The 24,319-nt window shown below is 30.6% G+C and overlaps 1 protein-coding gene across 1 annotated transcript in view; it reads right to left on the bottom strand.

Annotated features, from left to right (window-relative positions):
- Positions 1 to 24,319, bottom strand: part of LOC105848048 (uncharacterized) — a 39,139-nt gene continuing 14,820 nt past the window's right edge. The window contains exons 3-4 of the mRNA XM_065788476.1: positions 17,891 to 18,496; positions 1 to 1,221 (exon numbers count right to left, since the gene is read on the bottom strand). Coding sequence (XP_065644548.1) covers positions 88 to 1,221; positions 17,891 to 18,496 — 1,740 coding nt within the window. The 3' untranslated portion in view covers positions 1 to 87. The remainder of the gene's footprint in view (positions 1,222 to 17,890; positions 18,497 to 24,319) is intronic.

Raw genomic sequence — 24,319 nt, 5'->3', positions numbered from 1 at the left:
TAAAAAAAATTTTGATTTTTTTCAAAAAAAGTTATTCTATTTAAAATCCTTCCATTATTTATCAATATAATACTTGTTTGTATCAACCTACTTTAATTGTTGCATTTGAAATGTACACAAAAAACCAGTTTGTTTACTAAGACAATAAACTGCTGGACTAAGTTTACAAACTGCGTACATTTGTAAACACATTGAACTCTGTTTGTAAGAAAAAGTAAACCATTCATGAAGCCATTGACTACAGGTCGAAGGAAACTTCTCCATAAACATATTGTCATGTGAATGAAGTTTTAGCGTCCCTTGCAAATTGAAGGTTAGCGAACACTTATCAAAACCTGCACGGTTAATACTGATGTTTTTACACTTGCATATCACATACATTCTCCTATCGTCTCCCAGACGGAAGTATATACCAATTTCAAACCCGTTTAAAATAACAGGCGTTCGTAATGCGAATATGTCTGTAGTATTATTTTCACGTCGGATAAATTTCAAGTTGCGAACTCTCTTGATAATTGGAAACGGTTTTTCATTTATCGTACTTCCGTTTGAATGGTATCGGTAAACAAATGTTTGCAACGCTTTTATGTACCAATTTTTGTACCCAGGCCATATGTTGAACGGAGATAGTTCATATGTCATTACGTTTGTAAGAAAGTCACCGGTAAGATCAGTAAGTTTTACAGTGTTTAGAAGCTTTTCAACAAATAGGATTATTTCATTTTTAAAAACTTCATTACTTAAAAAACTAGCGTGGGCTTTTAACCAACGTTGCATGGCATATACAAAAAGATTCCCGTGGTCGTTATTGAACCTCGCTTGAACATTAGGTTCTAAGAACCAATACATTGATTGCAAATGTAGTTGAAAAAATTTTAAAGGTGTTTTTTCTAAGCATTCATCTAAAGGATAAAAACTTTTTAGGAGTAACGGCCAACACGATTTCATGACCTTTAAACATTTATCTTTATGTTGTTGAAGCTCAGTTTGTATTTTTGACACCATTGAAGCAATCTGATTAATATCTTCGACATCTGTTATCGATGATTCAGCTCTAAGTCTATAAATGTCTAAGCATTTATCAATAAGACCGTCGAAACAGTACTTCATTGCCAGAGAACAGACACGAAATATTGTACCAAGTTTGTGCTCATCTAATGTTTTTTTATTATAAAAACAATGAAGCAAGATCATCATATTTTCCGTTTCATCTTTATCTACCTAAAATGAAATAATTTTATTACATTTAATATTCATAAGCATGTAACTAAAGATAATATTATGATTAAATCTCTTTTAGTGTATATTTTAGCAAATATTTTTATTTAGTTTCTTGAGTAAAAATGGTTTAATAATGGCTAATAATATCCTCCATATTAACCTTTTTTAAAGGCTAGGGTGGCTCTTAAAACAACATTTTTGAAAAAAACCTGTTCCTACCCCTTTTCTTTGTTCTATATAATACTAAAACACTAGGTTTAAAATTTTTTTGAACAAAAAATTATTTTAGGGGTAGCTCAAGACCCTTAAAAATTTGACTGGTCCCTAAAATTTTGAAAATAAAAGTTCTTCTAAAGTATGTCAACCTGGTACTCAAAAGAAGCGAAATTATATAAAAACTTCAAAAACAGTAATCACTTTACTAAAAAAGCATGTTCAAAAAAACTATTTTTTAAAAACTTAAAAATAATGACTTTTTTTATTTTCAGCTTAAAAACAATAGTTTTTATGCATTTATTTAAGAAAAAGTTTTTTTTTGTAAATTGATTATTATTTTTAAAGTTTTTATATAATTTCGCTTCTTTTGAGTACCAGGTTGACATACTTTAGAAGAACTTTTATTTTCAAAATTTTAGGGACCAGTCAAATTTTTAAGGGTCTTGAGCTACCCCTAAAATAATTTTTTGTTCAAAAAAATTTTAAACCTAGTGTTTTAGTATTATATAGAACAAAGTAAAGGGGTAGGAACAGGTTTTTTTCAAAAATGCTGTTTTAAGAGCCACCCTATTAAAAGCATTAATGTAGATAACATAATTTTAATTTTATATCTTTATCTAGGGAGCAGAGATGTATCATTTTACATGGTTAAATACGTCGATGCATCGAACACGATGCATCGAACGATTCATCGTGTTCGATGCATCGAGCATAATGCATTGAAAGACTGGATCGTTAAACAATGCATCGAAAGAATAAAAATAAAATATAAAACAGCTAGATTTAAAAATAAAATTTTATTTAGTTATTGTTATTTGCTATTAATCATCTACAATAATGGCAGAGAAATTTTACAAAAATTAAAAAAAATTTTTTTTTCGGGAAATTAGTCAAACTATAAAATTGTTCACACCATTCTTTTTCTTCATCTGTCTTAAGTTTTCCTTTATGTGAACAAGTTTTTCAACTTTAGACGCAGACAGATTTGTTCTCCTGTCACCACAGATATTTCCAGCTGTGGAAAACACTCGTTCAGAGCTGAAGGACGCTGCTGGAATTGCCAATGTTCTCCTGGCGAAGTGGGCAAGTTTTGGATACTAAAAAGATTGGTTCCTCCAGTAACGAAGTATATCCCCATTATCGGCAATCGGTGTTGTTGTCAAATAGCTTTCTATCTCCACCTTAATCTCCGCTATCAAAGAGGTGCTTCCTTCCGGGTTATTAACCACTTTTCCAGAAGTTTGGATTTTCAAACTTTTGCAAGACCTTCTTACCTATCCAACTGATGTTTTTTCTTGAGGCTGTGTGTGTCTGTGTCATTGTATCTTCCGTTTCACCAATGAGGGATTGTGTCCAACATGTTTGCATATGCGTATTCTAAAAGTAGCTCCACATTCGGTAAACCTGTCATGCATTTGCAACAAGTAATGATCATCGACTTATTTCATCATGGGATTGGGTGGATCATATAATATTGAATGCAATTCATCTTCCAGATCAAAGAGTTTTGGAATGATATGGACTACTGAAACCTCGTTCTCTGAACTTGCAAGGTTGAATAGTTTTTAAAACTTTTTCAATAGTTCAATCATTGTCCTCAATTGTTTAATCTCCTCTTCATCTGGTATTTTGTTGACTAGTTTTTGTGAAACATCTTTTTCTGCTACAATTTTGATGGCAGGCAGTAGTTTATTGATTGTAATTGATGGAACTCACTGTTCCATCTGGTTGAGCAACTTTGAACTAGTTTTTTAATTGTAATATCTGGAATTTTTGATGCTTCGACTATTATTAAATTTTATGACTTCTGAGAATGATTGAAGAAGCCAACCAGTCCTGTCAGCTTATCACTCAAATCTCTCCACAGCACACATTTTGAGGCAGCACTTTGTACTATCCAATTTATCTTATGATCAACACACCAGAACACATCATTTATAACACTATCTTTTCCGGCTTTCTTCATTTTTGCTCTACCGTTGCATGTTATTGTTGCGCACACATTTGTTCCTAAGCTTAGGTCTTTTGTGAATCTATCCAATCTTTTTGCAATTTCTTCCAATGAATGTTTGTCAGCAAAGTGTTGTAAGGTGACCAAAAAACGCTTCATTCGAAAATCCAAATCAATGTATGTGCAGTCATAGCAATGTATGATACGTTGGTGGTCTTGTTGGTCCACAGGTCAGATGTGAATGATATTTCATCCAGATAAGGTTTGTCTTCATTAAATATTTTATTAACTGCTGCCTTCATTGCATTGTATAAATCCGGTATTTTGCTACGTGAAGCTGTCCTTGAAGAAATCGACTTATACTGTCCTTTTATACATATTTTCACAAAGTATTTAAAGTCATCGTTGTCAACTACATCAAAAGGCAGCATGGCACTTGATATCCGCTGCATCATTGCAGCAACAACTTCCATCTGTTCATCGTCATTCCTAGACCATTCACTTTTAGGGAATACTCGTTTTGTTGGTGTTGTTGGTCAAGAAAAGAGCAAATGTCGCCAGACATTTGCTCTTTTCTTGACTTTTTGTTCTGACAGTGGCTGCTCTTGATGGCCCAGGACCAGAAGAGAACTCAAGTTGCTTCCTTGTTACAAGTACTTCAAAGCTGGGTTTGTGCTTTGTCCTAAGATGGCCTCTCATCCCTGTTGTGCTCCCATTAGGCACCTGATATTCCTCGCCACATTCAATGCAGATAGCTCTGTTTTCATTGATATTAGTGAAATAATCCCAAATTAAAGAAACTTTTGGCATCTAGAAGTGAAAAGAAAAATAGTTTAGCTATATCGCACATGGTTTATCGTACATCCAATAATCTATCTATATATTTATCTATCAAACATTAAATTAATAAATCTATCATCATAAACCATACATCTAAAATCATGCTACATCTAAAAGAAATAATTTTAAAAAAAAGCTTACCTTGTTGATTAAATTAATCTTAAATTAATTTTAAGATTATCAATACATTAGACAATCAATTTACTTTTTCGGAAAAAGTAAATAGATTGTCTAATGTATTGATAATCCTAAAATTAATAGACTGTCTAATGTATTATTAATCGGAAAAAGTTTTTCACATGTGAAAGGTAAAGGCATCGTAAGGTACATAATCATAAATCGAAAAATAACTAATCTAAGTAACTATACACCATTTTATAAACACATCGTTAATCGTTCGGGTACATTTTTGTTCGATGCAGTGAACTACTTATCGCTTTCGATATATCGAACACGATGAGTTGCTCAATGCATCGAACACGATGCATTGAGCAACTCATCGACGCATCGTTAAACGATACATCGCCGCTCCCTATTTTTATCAATACACATCATAAAAACTTAAAATTTACTATGGAAAAGGAATAAAATAATTGCAGTTATAGATGCTGTCATTAAAAAGTCTAATTTTCTATGTATGTATATATACGATATAATGTACATATTATCACATATATATACAGATCTTTCACATATTTTGTTTAGTTTATGCCCTTTGGTTATAAGCTTGGTCTAATACAGGGGTGGCGCCAGCATGTTTTGGTCTTCGAGATATCTAAGTACCAGACATGGATCAAACTCCAAACATTTATATGTTTATACTTATGTCAAACAAGGATGCTTTGCAAAAAATTGCAATGATGGGAACCTGGGTACAAAAAAGCCCCCAAATTTTAGCCTCCCCTGCCCCAAACGTGAGAGCAACAAGTTGATGAAATATTTTTTGAACTATTTTTGACTTGACTTATATTCATCAATAAATCTTAAATTTCATAGTAAAATGTTTTAGCATTCAAAAAATATGACCATTTAAAGTTTAAACCTCTCAATTTGACCCCTCAATTTGACAGGGTTGCAAATTTATATAGTCAATTTTTGAACGCTAAGAAATTATACTATGAAACTTAAAATTTCACGATGAATATAAGTCTAGTTGAAAATAGTACAAAAAAATATTTCATCAACTTGTTGCTCTCACTTTTGTAGCAAGGAGGCTAAAATTTTGGGGCTTTTTTGTTCCCAGTTCCCAGATTTTTTGCAAAGCATCCTTATTTGAGATAAGTATAGACATAAATGTTTGGAGTTTGCTCCATGTCTGGAAGTTAGATATCTTTAAGACCAAAAAATTCTGGCGCCACCCTTGGTCTAATATGTTGCTTGATTAATCGAACACATTAGATTAACTGGTGAGGGTATAAGGTCATAAAAAATGTTTACATTAAAAAAAAAATCATTTTCAATTGTAAAAATTATTGACAAATAAATAAAATAATACGTAAAAATTATAATAAAAAAAATAAAAAAAGTACATTGAAAAAAATACATTTTTCATCTGCTATAAATATTGTTGATAATACCAATATACTTTTGTTTTTTAAACTCAAAAGTAACAGCACTAAAAAAAAATAAATCCTAAAGTGTGTTATAAAATGAATGTCACTAAAAATCATATTCACAACTAATAAATTACAAAATAGTTTTTTAAAGATCCACTTGCCGCCTCATGTTGTCTGTAAAATATTTGGAATGCTGGCTGTAATGCCGATTATATTTTGAAAAACCTTTAGGCATTTGACAACATGGATAAAAAAAAATTAACTTATAATACTTTTTCATTGTTTTAACAATTTTGAAAATGTGAAACAATTTTTAAGAATAACACAATATAATTATATAAATGGAAATGAATTAGGGTTGTACTTTGGTCAGTAAATTTTACAGATCTTATTTATGGATAACACCTTACACCCAATTGAAAACAGCAAATATATATATGCAACCCTCGGAATTAGGAAAAATGAGGTCGGCATTAAATTGCCGACCTCAAACTCTTAGAGGTCGGCATTAGGTCGGCAAAAAAAAATTGACACAAAGGGGTTACCATAAAACCTAGAAACAAGGTCGGCAATTTTTTGCCGACCTCAAACATTTTAATGTCGGCAGTTAGGTCGGCATTGCCGAATGCCGACCTTAATTCCGAGGATATTTTAACCTAACCCACAAACTTTAAATTTATATATTGTTCAAACTTGAAAGTTTTCATTGCTGTTACAGTTAGGGGTTTTTGGAGACCAAAAACTATGCATCTGGGAGGAAAAGGAGTAGGAAGAACAATTGTAAGCAAACATGGGGCATGTGTAGAAGACAATATTAATAAAAAAAGAATAACTTAAAAATTTAAAATGTAATGATATTATGTGTTTAATGCTGAATATACAAAATTCCAAAAAATTGTCTCACATAAAATAATTTAAGATTACTTTGAAACCACAACAAATTTTTTATCTACAAAGTTGGTTTGAGCCGAATGAAGCTCTTAAGGGAGAAGCTAGGTCTGCTTATAGATGTTCCCAGACCTGCAGCTGTATTTACATCTTTCCAATAAACTCTGCCATATGGTAACAGTGAGTTAAAAATGAAACAGTAGCTTTTAACACCAGCATTTAATAAATTTATAATTTCATATCTTTTATTTAGTTTAACGAAAGGATTAAATCAAGTAAAAAGATGATGATTAACAGTAGAAACTAATCCTGCTATACCCTAGAGTTTTAAAACTAATCCTGCTATACCCTAGATTTTTAAAAGAAATCCTGCTATACCCAAGAGTTTTAAATTGCTTATGAAGGAATTTTTTATAAAATTAAAAGCAATTAAAAATGGTAAGCAAATATAATGAGCTTGTTGAGATTTTCTCATTTAAAAAGAAACAGTTGAATAAACTGTTTATTTTTAGTTTTACCTGCAACAAATAAGTTTACTTCTATGAAATAAGATATATTATATACTATATAAAATCATTAATGTATGTTAATTCTCTCTAACTATATATATTTTTTATAATAAATGTTACTGTCATAAAATGAAATGCATTTTATGTCGCATTTTAATCTGCATATTGTTATGAATGCATAAATTTATTTATTCAATACTTTATTGTATAAAAGTATATGTGCAAGTTACATTCATATAAACTTTTATACATAAATACATGCCTGCATACTTGAGTATGTGTTACATGTAGAAATACATAAATATATTTTAGGAGTTTAATGCACTTCCATGCATCCCACATTTCCACATTTTCATGGCTGTGTTTCCTATATTATCATTTTCTTATGAAAATAACATTTTGAAGCAAATATTTACTGGGTACTCTTCCAAACATTGATCAATTTTACAGAACAGGGCTAAATGATTATAAAGCTCCCTTGATATACAGCAAGCAAAAAATATCTAAGCTATTATTTTGTTTAACACAATGAAAATGTGGTAGACTGTTCTTTTTTCATATCTGATACATACTAGGTAGATGCTTTTTTTCATATCTCATACATATTCATAATCAGAATGATTTTTATTTATAAACTCACCTCTTAAAAAATACAAATTGATAGATATGGTCTTAGTTGAAGTGGCTACTCTTTTTTTTAAATTTACTTCCAACCCTAAACTCTAAAACACCAACTTTGTTAAACGAAGCTGCTGCACAAAAAACAGGTTTTGTGGAATATTTTGAGAAGCGTATGATAGATTTGAACCTCTTGACTGTGAAACAAGTGTTCTACCATTAGTTTACTATTGCATGTCACATCATACTGCATATTACATATCATACTGCATGTCCCATATCGTACTGCATGTCACACATTGTATTGCATTTCACATTTCACATTCTGATTATCACTAACTGAAGAGTTTTCTAAACTGTACAGAGTGGTAACATTGTTAAGCTTAATTTCCATGTTAAACAATTTTTTTTTGTGATCTATTGATAGTGTATAAAAATCTTTTATTATTTGTTCCATTTCTTCTTAAAGTTTTTTTTTTTTAAATTAGATGTTCTTTTTCTGTCTTTTTTTAATTATTAATACTAAAAATATCTTTAATTAGTTCTTTGTTTTTTTACTAATCCAAAAGCACTTTAAAGAACAAATTTCATTGTCACAACATCAGACAGTTCATCTTTCTGATGATGAGTCTGATAAGCTTTTTAAAAATTTTCTTCAAAATGTAATAGCCATTTTATTATCATTTTATTTTCTTCTTTTTAAAAGCTAAATTTTTTTTTAAAGTTTGGAATGAAAATAAATGAAAATAAATTCTTAATAAACTCAAACAAACATGTTTCTTTATTATTCAAAAAAAATTTAAAATTATACCTGACATTTTCCAAGGTTATGATGGTGAACCCGGCAAGATTCCATGGCTTTACCGATTCAGACATCACACAGCAGTAAGCTTGTGAAGGACATAGGAGCTCAAAGAATCTAATTTGAAATGGTACCTAATTAAAACTGTTTGCTTTACTTTGGGATTCAAGTCTCTCAGATGTAAGTATTACTGCAAAACTTCTTTGCCAGTAAAAAGTTTATAACTTGAAAGATTTTCTAACGTTTTCTACAAGAAATGCGTTTTTTAATTTTTTAATCTTTATTGCTCAAATAATGAAACAAATTAGCTTTAAATTGTATTTATATTTCTTACTAGATTTAAAAAGAAAAAAAAAGAAAAAATCTTATTTGCATACATAGAAAGCTTCCTTAAATTCGATCAAGTAAAATGTAAAAAATAACCTTTTTACTCATTGAGGGAACTTGTGGAGTGGTCCAATCATGAAAAAAATTTCTTAATAATAATATTTAGTTTATTTGTTCTTACTTTATGAAAAGTAATGTTAGTTTTTTAAAGGAGTAAAGAGAAAAAATCTGTGGAACTACTCACAAACTTTTAAAGAGAAAAATTCTGTTGAACAACTCACAAACTTTTAGGTAGCTTTCAGTGAGGCCAATTCTATCAACAGCTGTAAAATATCAAAGTATTAGCAGCACCATGTTGCAATGTACACCAAAAGCATTAATAAGAACACCATTCATGGCACATGAATGGTGTTCAAGTTGGTGCTTTTGGTGTACATTGTTGAGGCCAAATAAGAAGTCCTTTGTAATGATTTTGAATAACTAAGGCAGGAGGAGGCACCTACATAGTTCATTGCTTGGATTGTCACTATCTATGATTGCCACTATCTATGATTGTGTCAAGTCCTCAAATAACTTAAAACATGACTAAAGTACATAAAAATATTAAACATAAAACAACTGTCACCACATGTAGCTGTTACCACCACCTAACTGTTTTAATCTTTTATGAATATTTTTGGTCTTTGAAGTAGCTTTTCATCAGTGAAATCTTAACTCCTGTAAAATTCACAAGACTTTCTTTTGATTAACAAAGACTACAAAAGTCCATAGTTGGCCTGGGGATATACCTATGCATCAATTCACCTTTTTGTTGTTAAACCAGGTTTGAACCTTCTGACTTTTTATGTGCTTCAGTTTAGCATCTCTGCATTCAATTACATTAGCCTTTGTTCTTTATTGTTCTCCTTCTTTTCAAAACAATGTTTTTCTGATCAAACCAACTAAGCTCTTTCTCTATATCCTTCACCTAATATTATAGTTATTGGTGACTTTAATGTTCATCATACTAAATAGCTTTGCTCCAGCTGACCACTGACCCTGCTCACACTGCTCTGCTCTAAATCTCATAACTTTTGTATTCCTCAATTTCTTAATCAGATTATTTATGACTTGTCTTCCAGACAGTCTTAATACCTTACCTTCACTACTTGACCCTTCTTTGTCTCTAACCCTAGCTTGTGTTCAGTTTCTTCTCATTCTCCTTTAGGTGATTTCATTCTCCTTTAGGTGATATTTAGGTGCAATGATCTCTATAATCCTTTTACCTGACTTCTTCTTCAAACTCACCCTATCATCACACTATTACCATAAACCTGACTGGAATTTTTTTCATGATTTTCTTCATGATGGCCCTTAACTAATTTTTTTTCATGATGGCCCTTAGTCTTTAATCTCTCTGCTGATAATTGCACCTCCTACATAATCTCCTGGATCCAGCTAGGTATGAAAACTTTTATTCCTCTTTGTAGGTTTTAAATCAAGCCTCATTATACTCTTTGGTTTTCACTTTTTTGTGCAGCTTCTAATCTTTTATTTCATTTTTTTCACAAGAGGAACTTTAGAACAAACGTCTTTTTATTATTGCAAGTAATCAATTTAAAAAGGTATTGTCTGACGCTAAGTTCCAATATTCTCAGATTACTTGATCTTATACTCAGTTAAGTTAGGCTCTAGAGACTTTTTGAAAATCTGCAATGGTATCGTCAACAAAGATCTAACAATCTATCTCTATTACATGGGTCTGCTTTTTTTACATCTCCCAAGAATAAGGCAGAACTATTGGTAAAGAACTTTTTCACTAACTTGACTCTTGAAGCAAATTGCCACACTCTTTTTGTCATTTCGGAGAAACAGGTTTATTAATTGTTAGATAGGGTTAGGGTTATTTCTCTCTTAAACATATTACACATTATTTATTCTTGTGTTCCAAAGACATTCCTGTCATAGTTTTACAAAAGTTTTCTTAAAAGAGAGTTCTCTTCAAAAAAAAAAAAAAAAAAAAATCTCTCCAAACTATTAAATAATTGCTTATCTGAATCTTTTTTTCCTGCCAGCTAGAAAATACATTTCTAATTTTTAAAAACTCTTAAGAACACTTTGACCTCTCTAACTATCATCCAATCAGTCTCCTTACTATTATTAGCAAGATCTTTGAGCCTTTAAATAAACAAACTTCTTATATCATACTCTAAGCCTGACAATTATTTCTGACAAACAATATGGGTTTCAATCTTTTCTTTCTACAGCTGACTTATTAAATATAATTAAATATATAATTAATAAATATAATTGATATAACTGAAAGGTTCTATCGTGAATTAGATAAAGGTAGTAAGACAAGGACTATTGCTCTTGACAAACCAAAAGCTTTTGATAAAGTCTAGCATGCTGATCTTCCATAAGGTTGGTTCATATGGTGTATCTGAGAAAGTTTTTGAGATTACTAAACCATTTTGACTGCAGTATTAAAGTCATCCTTAAAGGCCAAAACTCTTCTTTATTTTCAGTAACTTCTGGAGTACCACAATGTTCTATCCTTGGTCCTGTATTGTTTCTCATTGTTATTAATAATCTTCCTGACATCCTTACATCTAAAGTGGCTCTACTTGATGATGAAACAACCATATACTCCTGTTTTGACAAAAAGTCATCACAATTTGATTGCTTAGAACAGGCAGCCAAATTTTGAATCTGATCTCTCCTCTGTAATAGCCTAGGGCTTGCAGTGGCTTGAAAATTTTAACTCCAGCAAAACTCCATACTTTACTTCAAACAATTATCACAATACAATTTTTGTATATCAATTAATGATAATACTCTGACTGAGTCACTATCCTTATAGTTACAAGATTGCATCTTTTCTCTTTTCTACAAATACTAACTTGGCCGCTGCTTAAATGAGCTATCATTTCTAGTTCCATCAACCAAAATTCTTTCTCGTTTAAACCGCCATTCAGCAAAGTTGCATGCTTTTACTGTATCTGTCTCTTCATGCTTATAAAACCTTTTTTAACTGCTTTTTATATTTTTAACTGATTTTAGAACTCAAATACTTTGATTAAACAAAGTATTTGGGTAGCAAGGAAGCAACAACCTTATTGCATTTTTCAAACTTAATGCAAAACTGGACCATTTCATGTTAGAACACATCAAGAACTAAAGCAAAATTGATTTTTAAGATTTACAACAAGTGCAAAATAAAAAAAAGTGGACAATATCAATCTACACCAAAAGTAATAGGTTTAGATTTACATTTTTTGAACTTAAAAAATTAATTTTTTTAACTAAATTCCAAAATTTTAAAATGAAACCTTATTCTTTAAGAGAACATTGATTTATGGCTTTTTTTTGCGCACGATAACGAAATTATGAAAAAGAAAAAAAAAAGATAATGAAAATACAAATCTCTTTTCCCATTATAAAAGTCCTCATATTAAGAGAGTACCTGTCCAAACTATTATTCGATGTATGTACTAAAGCCCTCACAGATGGTTAGTCATTTCAGATATTGAAAATGTCTTATGCAAGACCAAGTGGCACACTTTAGTTCTTAAAATGTGCACTTAAATTTTTCAGAAAAAGTAAAAAAATGAAGAATTATGAAAAACACTCAGTTGATGTAGCAACACTCTCTTAAATGTTCTACCTAGAGAATCAGTCAATGTATATACTGAAGCCCTCACAGCTACCTATTTCAGTATGACATAATCTATAATATGGGAAAACAACTCAACACCTTCAAAAAATGGAATACTAGTAAACCTTGTAAGCCATACAATCGGTAAAAATGTTTGAGGCTGAAAAATTTGAAAAGTCCAATTTCTTTCAAATTTTCACTGGAATGTAAAAAAGTTGATCACAAATTTTAAAACAAATGAACTTTTACTAAATCTAAGCAATCTAATTTTTAAAGTTCTTTTTATTAAAATATGAATTTTAAATAAATCATACTTACTTCTTGGTTTTTGACCTGAAATATGTCTATCATGCCCATAAATGTTCAATAGGATTATGGCAATGACTTTACAAAGACCATTCCATTAATCAAATTTTTTTAGTCCTGAAAAAGTCTTTCAACATGGGTTGAAGTGTGCTTTGGATCATTGTTCTGCTGAAACATCCATCTTCATTTTGTCATTAGCATGTGGTAGCGATAACATACTTAATAATATCTTTGTACATATTTTTGTCCGTTTTGCCATCAATCAAATGGATAGGACCAATACAATCTATATTGAAGCAACCCCAGACCATAAAGTTTCCACCTCCAGGCTTTACTGTTGGTAGGTGGTATTGAATCATATGAATCATTTCTATGGCCTTTTTGTCAATGAACATTTTAATACCATCAGATCCAGATAACAAACTTAAATTCATCAAAAAAGTGCTTTTGACCACTATTCTCTTTCCCGATTCAAATATTCATTAGGAAATCAAGCGCACTTTTTTGATTCTTTATAGAAAAAAAAGGTTTCTTTGCAAAATTATACAGCATTAGAACAACGCTCAAAAATTATTTTTATTTGTTTTATTTGAATTTATAATAAGTTTTCACAGTCAAAGACAAAATTTGCTTTAGTTGTCCTATAAAAATGTCAGCAAGGGACAAAAATAAAGTAATTATACTTGCTAGACCCCAACCAAACATGAGCATAGCTGAAATCACCTAAGACCTGAATAAAACATTGGATGCACACCAAGTTAGCCAATCAACAATTAGCAAGCTGGTGAAGAAAAAAAACTCAACTTGTACCTTGCAACAAAGAAGCCACTATTAAGCATCAACGATTGTCTCAAGCAAAGAAAACAGTGCAAAGAAAGAGCTGCATAGCAATGGACTGTAGAGCAATGGAGAAAAGTAGTTTTCTCCGATGAGTCAAACTTTGAACTTATCAATGGCAAGAAAAGGATTTTAGCTAGGAGATACAAAATAAAAAATACAATCCTTGTTTAAATATGTCAAGACTTCAAGGAGGAGGATGCTCAATTGGCATTTGGGCCTATATCATTGGATCTAGGACTGGAGGCAAACAATTGAATCTGATGCCTTGGCCCATTCACACACTTGATTTGAACCCTATTGAGAATCTTTCTATTGAGAATCTTTGAAGTTAGATGGACTGCAAATTGCAAAAAAGCAATTTCAGTAACTTGGTATAGCTCCAGATTTAAGATTAGGATATTTAACTTTTTAGAATTTTATGAGTCATTATTAGTAATTCTCTAAAAAAAAATCTATTTTAACAAAGGCTCAAGACTCAAATGCAAACGTTGGTAATTTTTTTTATCTTACTCTTATCACTTATTGTATTCTAATTAAATTAAAGATAATAAAAAAGAAATATTTTTTTATACTTGACACTTGGTAATTCTGTTTTCTTATATTATTAAACTAAAAAAAATCAGATCAATCAGTCTTTTATTGTTTTCGAATACAATTCATTGCATGTATATAAATATGTAAGCCCATTTTTAACAACCTTTTACATTTGTAAATGATAACTATTTGAGAAGTGAAGTGAAGATGGTGAAGGCAAATCTTATATATATTATGCATACCTAATGAGTGTTTATAAGTGAAAGAGAATTAAAATTAAAAATTAAAATGACTTAAAACAAAAGTTTCAAATAAAGAATTCTAAGTTAAAAAATTTCATTAAAGAATTTCTTTATAAACTATATTTACTCTTAAGACCCTAATGAAAAAAAAAAAAGTGGGGAAGGGGGGAGGGAGCGGCAGCATTAATTAATTTTTGGAAAATTTTCCCACCCACCCCAAGCTTATTAAGACTCCCCTCCCCCTGTTTATTTACTTTTAATTGTTGTCAGCAAAAACTTTATATCTCAAAACTGAAAAAAAAAAAATCAGCCTTAAATATTAGAAAATACTTGACCGACCTGGTAAATCTTGATTCAGCATATTAAATCCTATTGAAATTATGCTAAAACAGCTGTTCGAAATGCGCATTAGACTGCAAGCCACACTAGAATTAAACAGTCTTAAGCGTGTTTTGTAAAAAAATATTACTTCGAATTTATAAACTGAACTTTTTTATAAAAAATACTTATATTGTACCATAAAAAAATTCCTACTCCCCTTTATTAAACCCCTCTCCCCACCACACAGAACCCCCACACCACCCCCGTTTATTTGATCTAGACTAAAATTCCCACCCCCTCCTTTCATTCCCCCTCCCCTTGTATTAAGAACTCGAAAGTAAGAGCATTAACAATAACGTTTTTCTTTAAAAGCAAGCCATGTTAGGCACATTTATGTTACTTATTAACTGAATTACTTAACTATTTATTAACCACAGTGTCTTTTATTATATTAATATTTATCGTTATTAATATATTAGCATCAATAAGTTAATTAATAAAAGAATATTCATAAAGAATATAATAAAAAAAACAACAAAATAAGACTCCAATAGGAACTGAACTCGGAGCGCAGGCACCACGATCAAATTTATTAACCACTACACCACACAATATTGTATCTCAATAAGTTAATAAAGTTTAAATAATCAGTGACCTGGGTAAATAAATATTAGATATATGTACAATAGGGTGTCCCAAAAAACAACATTTTTGAAAAATATATGCAGAGACCCCCTTAATGTGTTCTATCTAATACAAAAACACTAGATTTAAAATTTTTTTGAATAAAAAATATTTTAAGGGGTCCCTCAAGACCCTCGAAATTTAATGGGTCCCTAATATTTTCAAAAAAAAAATTTTTCAAAAATATGTTAACCTGGTACTCAAATGAAGTGAAATTATATAAAAATTTCAAAAATAATATAGATTTTTAAATATGGAATTGTTATTTTTGGTTTTATTACATAAAAATTACGTTTTTTAACAAAAAAAAATGCATTTTTTATGTATTTTTATGACAATTTTTATAAATAAGTTAAAATTTTTCCAAATTAAATATTATTTTTAAAATTTTTATATAATTTTGCTTCATTTGAGTACCAGGTTGACATACTTTTAAAAAACTTTTTTTTTTGAAAATATTAGGGACCCATTAAATATTCGAGGGTCTTGAGGGACCCCTTAAAATATTTTTTATTCAAAAAAATTTTAAATCTAGTGTTTTTGTATTAGATAGAACACATTAAAGGGGTCTCTGCATATATTTTTCAATAATGTTGTTTTTTGGGACACCCTTGTGTACATACATATATATATATATATATATATATATATATATATATATATATATATATATATATATATATATAAATATATATATATATATATATATATATATATATGTATATATATATATATATATAAATATATATATACATATATATATAAATATATATATAAATATATATATACATATATATATATATATATATATTTATACATACATACATACATACATACATATATACATATATATATATATATATATATATATATATATATATATATATATATATATATATATATATATATATATATATATATATATATATATATATATATATGGTGAAACTTAAAGTTGAAGAAAAAAGTTAGATAAGTGTTTTTTACTAATTTATTATTGCTCTGTTCCTCAAGAACATTGAGCACTCTATTTGTAAAATACACTAACATAATTTACATATATATACATATATATATATATATATATACATATATATATATATATATATATATATATATATATATTTTAAATATGCGCGAAGTGTTGCTACATCAACTATCTTATAGCCTGCTGTTACAAAGGAGTGTTGCTACATTGACTATCTTATAGCCTGACTCACAACAGAGTATTGATAAATTGACTGAGGGTTGGTTAGGGCAGGCAGTCTATCATTTAAGGAAAAAAAAACATTATTCAAGTTTTGAAACTTTTTCTGGTCTAATTTATTAGCGCTCTCTTCAAAACTACAGTTTATGTAAGAAACTTTTTGACTACCATGCAAGACTATATTCATGTATATATATATTTATATGTGTATATATATATATATATATATATATATATATATATATATATATAATATATATATATATATATATATATATCTTATACTACTGATTTAGGTGAGGAGTGTGACGACATACTGAAATAGCCTGCTGCTGAGTACTTCAGTACATACATATATACTGCTATACATATATACTGCTTCAGTACATACATATATACTGCTGGGTGCTTCAGTACATATATTCAGTATATATATATATATACATATATATATATATATATATATATATATATATACATATATATATACACATATATATATAGAACTCTTAACTGGTTGTCAGAAAGTTTTTCCGTATTTTGTTGACAAAAAGTAAAAATTAAAATGCAAGACCAGAATTTTTTTTTTTAATAATTGATAGACTGCCTGCCCCAACCAAACCCTCAGTCAATGTAACAGCACTTCTTTGTGAGTCAGGCTAAAAGATAATCGATGTAGCAGCACTTTGTTGCAAGTCAGGCTATAAGATAGTCGATGTAGCAACACTCCTCACATGATTTACAGTAAAAAAAAAAAAAAAAAAACATTTTATTAAAAAAAATAAAAATAAAAACATTTTATAAAAAAAATAAAAATAAAAACATTTTATTAAAAAAAATTAAAACAAAAACATTATATTGTTAAAAACATTCAGAATGTTTTTAAAAACATTCTGGTCAATTAAATTTGCGTTTTTGCGGTTTTTTTAAAAAACGATTAATTTGTAATTAAATTAATGGTTTTTACTTTCTGACAACACACAAATGTTGGACGAAAGTCAAAAGTAATTAAAAGTGACGTATTTGTTGGCGTAAGAATCATTTTTTCCCTTCCGTACTCCCAAATGCAACAATCTATATATATATATATATATATATATATATATATATATATATATATATATATATATATATATATATATATATATATATATATATATATATATGTATAACTACCATTTGTCATGTTACCTCAATGCGAACATCTTTTTCTTTTGTTTCTTTCATTCCTGAAGTTGATAACAATAATTTAAAAAATTCACTTTTAGCAGCTAAAATGACACTATGAACATAAACTTTTGTTTCTTTGATAATACGCTTTGATTTTGGTTGTTCAATTTTTGATGGTTTTAACAAACATTCAGTATTAGAATCATGTATAAGTTCAGTTTTCACTGAACTGTGAACATAACAGGGTGAACTTCGTGAGGCAAATAAATTAACTTGTTTTGGCGTTTGCAAACCAGATGCAAGTGGCATATCTCCAGACATAGTCTTATGTAAAACCTGTAAGGTCACCTCTGAAGACTGATTCACAGATTTGATCATATCATCAACTGAAAACTCAGGCTCTATGTTTAGCTCTAAATTTTTAACTATAAACGGTGATGCTGCATTGTTTGGTACTACAGATCCAATCTCAGTGCATTCTTCTTGTTTTATTGTAACCAATGGAGCATCTTGCTCTTCAAGATTTTCTTGCTCACTTAGTGTATCAGTAAACTCAAACAATTCTTTATCAACAGTATCATCATCTTCATATTCAATATTATTAATGGTTGGAGAGATTTTAGCACGCTAAATTAAAAAAACTTTGATTAAAAGTTTTTATACAATATAGAAAGATACAAACATACCAAGTTAAAATCACATTTTATAAAATATTATAAAGTATACAAACAGAAACAATCATATAACATTATAATTTGATGTAATACACAAAAAGTTAAACTTTTATTTGCCATATATACTGTTTTCTTAAATTTAAAAATACAGTTAAATTTAAAAAATTTAAAATAAGGGATGAGTTTATTTAAAGCTACTCGTGCAAAGCTTAAAAACGGTGAAAAACTTTTTAAAGCTTTATTAACTATTAAACCAACATCTGTGGAGCCAGAACAAGCTTTTTCATCAATGGGATTTTTTTGCCACGAAAATAAGAAATAGATTGGGAGATGATTATCTTGGTGCATTGAGATTTTAATGCGTCAGTTCTACAAAAAACTTAAAAAAAAAAGAAAAATGTAGTTTAAAGATAAAATTTATAAAACTTCCTCATTTTAGTCTTTCAAAAACTTGTTGTTTTTTTTTTAATCAAAATTGACTAAATTTACACCCCATAGATTATTTAATGGCTGCTGTAACATCTAATTGATAAAATTATCTGGGTAATACTTGGGTATTACCCGGGTAAATATTTTTCGGCCGGGTAATGGAAACACTGATATATATCTGTCAGGTCAGATTATCCTGCTACTGGTAACATGTAACTCAGTACAATCTGCTTCATGTCCTGCTGCCTTGTAGGACATGCCTTTTTAGGCAAAGGCTAGGAGATGCAAACTCCGACTTGAAACATTCTCTCCGCCTTAAGGCTCTTGGTTGAGTAAAGGCTAGAGATGATGTCTCGATAAAAATATTCATCTTGGGCAGACATTAAATGCATCCGGCTACTGTCTTGTATAAGGCCTCCTAGGCAAAGACTTAAGGGGTAAACAGATTCTATCTGCTGACCAGCCTCGCACCCCTTCTTCATCTATTAGGCTGGCACAGATGTATTTTTAATACATTGTTTCCAGTTTAGGATGTTGAATGCTCTATCTTCTTGACTCAATGCATGGGTTTTGCTTGTGTCTCTGTTTTTATGACTAGGCAACTCATTCTATTATCTCCTGATGAGGGTACAGATGAGGGTACAGCTCTAAAAATCAGTTTTATAGTTCTGAGGCCGGCTGGTAGTCAGAATTCCCAAACTCTGTGGTAGCTCTCAGAGAGGCTGATCCCATCAACAGCTGAAAAATATCAAAGTATTAACAGAACCATGTTGCGCATGGTGTCCCTGTTTGTACTTTTGGTGTGCATTGCGGAGGTCACATTTGGAGCCCTTTGTTACGGCTTAGGGTTTATTAATAGTAAAGAGGCAATTGCTTGGGCTATTAGACAGTGTTCTGAGTACTATCTATGCTTTGAGTGAAGTTCTTTAACAAATTTAAAAATGAATAAAGTACAAAAAACTATAAAACACAAATAAACATCATCATCACCAAGTTCTCTAAACCTATCATTCACTAATATTCGTGGTCTTCGAAGTAACTTTTCTTCTGTTGAGTCTTATCTCTTGCAAAGCTCACCAGACCTACTTGCTCTTCATGAGACTAATTTGAGTTCAGCTGTCTCATCTTGTGATCTTAGTGTTGATGGTTATCTTCCTTAAATTCATAAAGACTCTAATAGTCACATGCTTGGCCTGGGCATTTATACTCATAAGAATTCACCCATTTGTCATGAAACTAGGTTTGAATCCACAGACTATTCTTTCATGTGCTTTGGTTTAGCACCACTTCGCTCTTTCGCCTTTCTCTTTGTTCTATATTGCTCTCTTTCATCTCAAGACTGCACTCTTTTTGATGTTATTTCTGATCATATTGACCAAGACCTCTCTCTTAATCTATCAGCCTATATTGTTGTTGTCGGTGATTTTAATGCTCATCACACTGAATGGCTTGGCTCTAGTGTCAGTGATTCTGCAGGCATCAAAGCCCACAACTTTTGCCTTTCTCAATCTCTAACTCAAATAGTCAACTCTCTTTCGCAGATAACCCGAATCATTTACCTTCTCTACTCGACTTATGTCTTGTTTCTGATCCTAGTCAGTGCTCAGTTTCTCCACATTCACCCTTAGGTACTTCTGATCACAGTTTGATCTCTCTAAAACTAATATCTCATTCTTCTTCATCACCTGAATCCCCCTATCATTGTACCTCTTACAACTACCTTAAAGCTGACTGGGACTCTTTCCGTGATTTTCTTTGTGATGGCCCTTGAGGAAAAATCTTTCGTCTTCCTGTCGACAAATGTGCTTCTTACATAACTTTGTGGATTCAGACTGGCATGGAATCTTTTGTTCCCTCTCAATGATTCTAAGTTAAGCCTCACTTTCCTCCATGGTTTTCCTCACAATGTGCTGCTGTGATTGCCAATCAAAACTGTTACTTTCTTATCTATCAGCAAAACAATTCTCCAGAAAACAGACGTCTGTTTATTACTGCTAGAAACAATTGTAAAAAGGTTTTGTCTAACGCCAAATAATTTAAATAATTAAAGGATTTGAAACAAATAAAACAAATTATTTTCTAATATTAATAAAGAATATATTAGAGTAACTGATCAGATGCTAAAGAGTTATTTTTTGTTTATTATAGATACGAAATATTGAATAATTTGGTTGTCATAGGATGTGATGGGACCAATATTAAGACTGGTCACAAAAGTGGAGTAATTAAACTTTTCGAAGCAGAATTACAACTCCACACAAATAAGCTACCCCTTCACCACTTTTTAATACATTTGGATGGACCTACAGCAAATAGGTTATTGCGAATTTGATTACCCTTGTAACATATCATGAAGGTGTATGCACCAATTTGGTTTTTAATTAAGGCTATTTCATCATGTAAGGATGGTGCCCATCATGTTTGGCAAACAATTTACAAGTTTCACTATTTTTCTAATGACCTAAAGCAGTAAATGAACCAGTAATTCAGCGCAATCCTTATATTTCACATCCTAAAATAATCTTTCGTATATGCTCTTAAATTTTAGGAAAAACATTCAGGAACTTGCTATTAGGTGCATTCTTCAAGATCTGAGCAACATGGGCTAAGAACATTCAAAATTTCAAAATTGGACTTTGGTGCAGAAGAGTATGCTAATCTTACTAATTAGAAAGAAAACACAATATCTAAACCACCAATTCTAGCCAAATATTCTGTTGAACATATTGAAATGTATGCTGCTTCTTGTAATAACAATTACAAGAAGCAGTTGCATTTTTTTTTCTCAGTATCTTTATGAAATTATAACTCATTAAATTATTTTTAAAACACTTTGTGTAATTAACTATTTTGTTATTTGAAAGCTTCACAAACAAAATTATTAAAGAAATTCATTCAAGCATATATAAAAATAAAAATGTTTTATCATGAAAATTATACAATGTAAAAAAAATGTTTTCGCATTATCACCATTGTGAAAGTAAAAGTGGTTGTTGTCAACTAAGATACTCTCCAAATGATCATATAGCCATACTTTTTCTTTGAATACTTCTTTGAATTTAAATCTATAAATAGACAGCTTTTTATTCAAAATAGCCCACAAATGTTTCAGATCTCCAATTTTGGTGCGCCTTAGGCCAATTGAGACAAAACTTCATATAGCGCTTGATTATCATTATTTATGGCGAGCAACCCCCCCCCCCCCATGTAAATTACTTTCTTTTAAGTATCTTATAATAGTTGGAGCAGAAACTTTAATTTGTTTGTGCTCTCACATATCCCTAGCCAGGTCTTTGGAAGATTTGGTTCTAGTTAAAAGTAAAATCATGTTGAGGAAACAACTGTTTATAGGAGTTTCCACTTGGAAATTGGTGTCCTGGAGGATCACAATTTTCTTTCAGTTAGAGCTAGTTCACAATTTTTATTCATAATAAAAAAAAAATTTTTTTAAACATTTTTGCTTCCAACAAGGGTGCAAGCAACCACTAATTAAAGTTGGAAGTTACTGGAAGAGAAAAGATGAAGAGTGTAGAGCAAGATAACGATTGACGGGCGACTTAAAGGATTGCAAATTATATGAATCAGGAAAGCAAGATGAAGGAAGCGAATTCCAAAGAACTGATGTTTGAGGAAAAAAACTAGACAGAGTTTTTGGAGCACTTATGAACAGTCACAGAAAAAGGATGAGACTTAATTGAATGATGAGTAACACGAGAATGAAGAGCAGTGCCCGTTATAGTATTTGTAGAAAAGAGAAAGAGAAGCAACATTATGACGATGTGATAATGGTTGGAGGTTGGCTGCAAGAGCAGGTCCAACTATGTTTACAATGCGTTTTTGCACCTTGTCTAAAAGAGAAAGGGCATCATTAGAAGATCCGCCCCAGATATGGCAACAGTATTCCATACAAGGCCGGATTTGAGATTTATAGATAGAGAATAGAATCCGAAGTAAGAAAGTGTTGAGCTCGATAAAGAGATGCAACCTTAGCTAACTTTGCAACTGATTTGATATAAGGTTTCCAAGAAAGATCGGAAGTAAGAGTTAATCCAAGAAGATGAAGAGTAGATGACTCATCGAGTACATCACCGTTCATAAATATGGGAAGATCTAACTTATTGCGATAACAATTGGCTGAAAAAATTTTAGCCAATTGTTATCGCAATAAGTTAGATATTCCTACAGCATGGGGTTCACAGATGGTTGGTGAACTTCAATACAGATAAAAAAGTTTTATTTGTATTGAAGTTCACCAGCCACTGTGAGCCCCATGCTGTAGCAGAAGTGAGATCCTTTTCAAGCCCCTTTTTCAAATGCCCCCTTCAAGCAATCAGAGTGTTGGCTTCTTATCACAACAAGAATAACTGGTAGTATCATCAGCAAAAAATCCAACTTAGATGTGAGAATATCTGGAACTGTTAATGTAAATTAAAAAGAGTATAGGGCCAAGGATAGAACCTTGAGGAACCCCTGAAGTTACAGAATAAGAAGAAGAGTGCTGTCCATCGAGGACAACTTTTATACTACAATTGGAAAGGAAGGATTCAATAATCTTAAAGATGTTGCCAGATACACCATAAGAAGAAAGCTTATGGAAAAGACCAGCATGCCAAACTTTATCAAAAGCTTTTGAAATGTTAAGAGTAATAGCCTTAACCTCTCCACCTTTATCTAATGCACGATAAAATCTATCGGTTATTACTGTTAGCTAATCAGCTGTAGATCGAAATCCATATTGATGGTCAGAAAGTAAGTTATTAGATTCAAGGTGAGAAATTAAGTGTTTGTTAATTAAAGATTCAAAAACCTTGCTTATTATAGGAAGAAGACTAATGGGATGGTAGTTAGACAAATCAGGTCGCTCTCCAGATTTTTTTGAATAAGGATAACAGATGCCACTTTCCAGCAGGCTGGAAAACAAGGCTCTGATAAGCACTTGTTGAATAGTTTTGAGAGTATAGACGACAACTTCAGAAAACACTTCTGCAAGACAATAGCAGGTATGTTGTCCAGGCCACAATCTGAAGAAGAGTCTAGGCAGGAAATCACTTTAGATACAGAAGCTGGAGTGATACGAATGTCAAGCAATGGATCAACCTGTTTTACGGCTATATCTGGTAGAACGCAACTAGTGGAATCAAGAGATGATATTGATGAAAAGTTTTTAGAAAACAATTCAGCTTTGTCTTTAGGTGAGGTGACAAAGTCTGAACCATACAAGAGAGGTGGAATTAAAGATTTATCTTTATTATTTATATTATTAAAGATTCTCCAGAAGTCACGAGAGCCTAATTTTTGAGATGAGATACAAGATTTCATGATTAAAATAAATTAAAATAAAGGTAAA

Source organism: Hydra vulgaris, chromosome 01 (genome assembly GCF_038396675.1).
Source record: "Hydra vulgaris chromosome 01, alternate assembly HydraT2T_AEP".
NCBI lineage: Eukaryota > Metazoa > Cnidaria > Hydrozoa > Anthoathecata > Hydridae > Hydra > Hydra vulgaris.
This window is presented reverse-complemented; position numbering and strand designations above follow the sequence as displayed.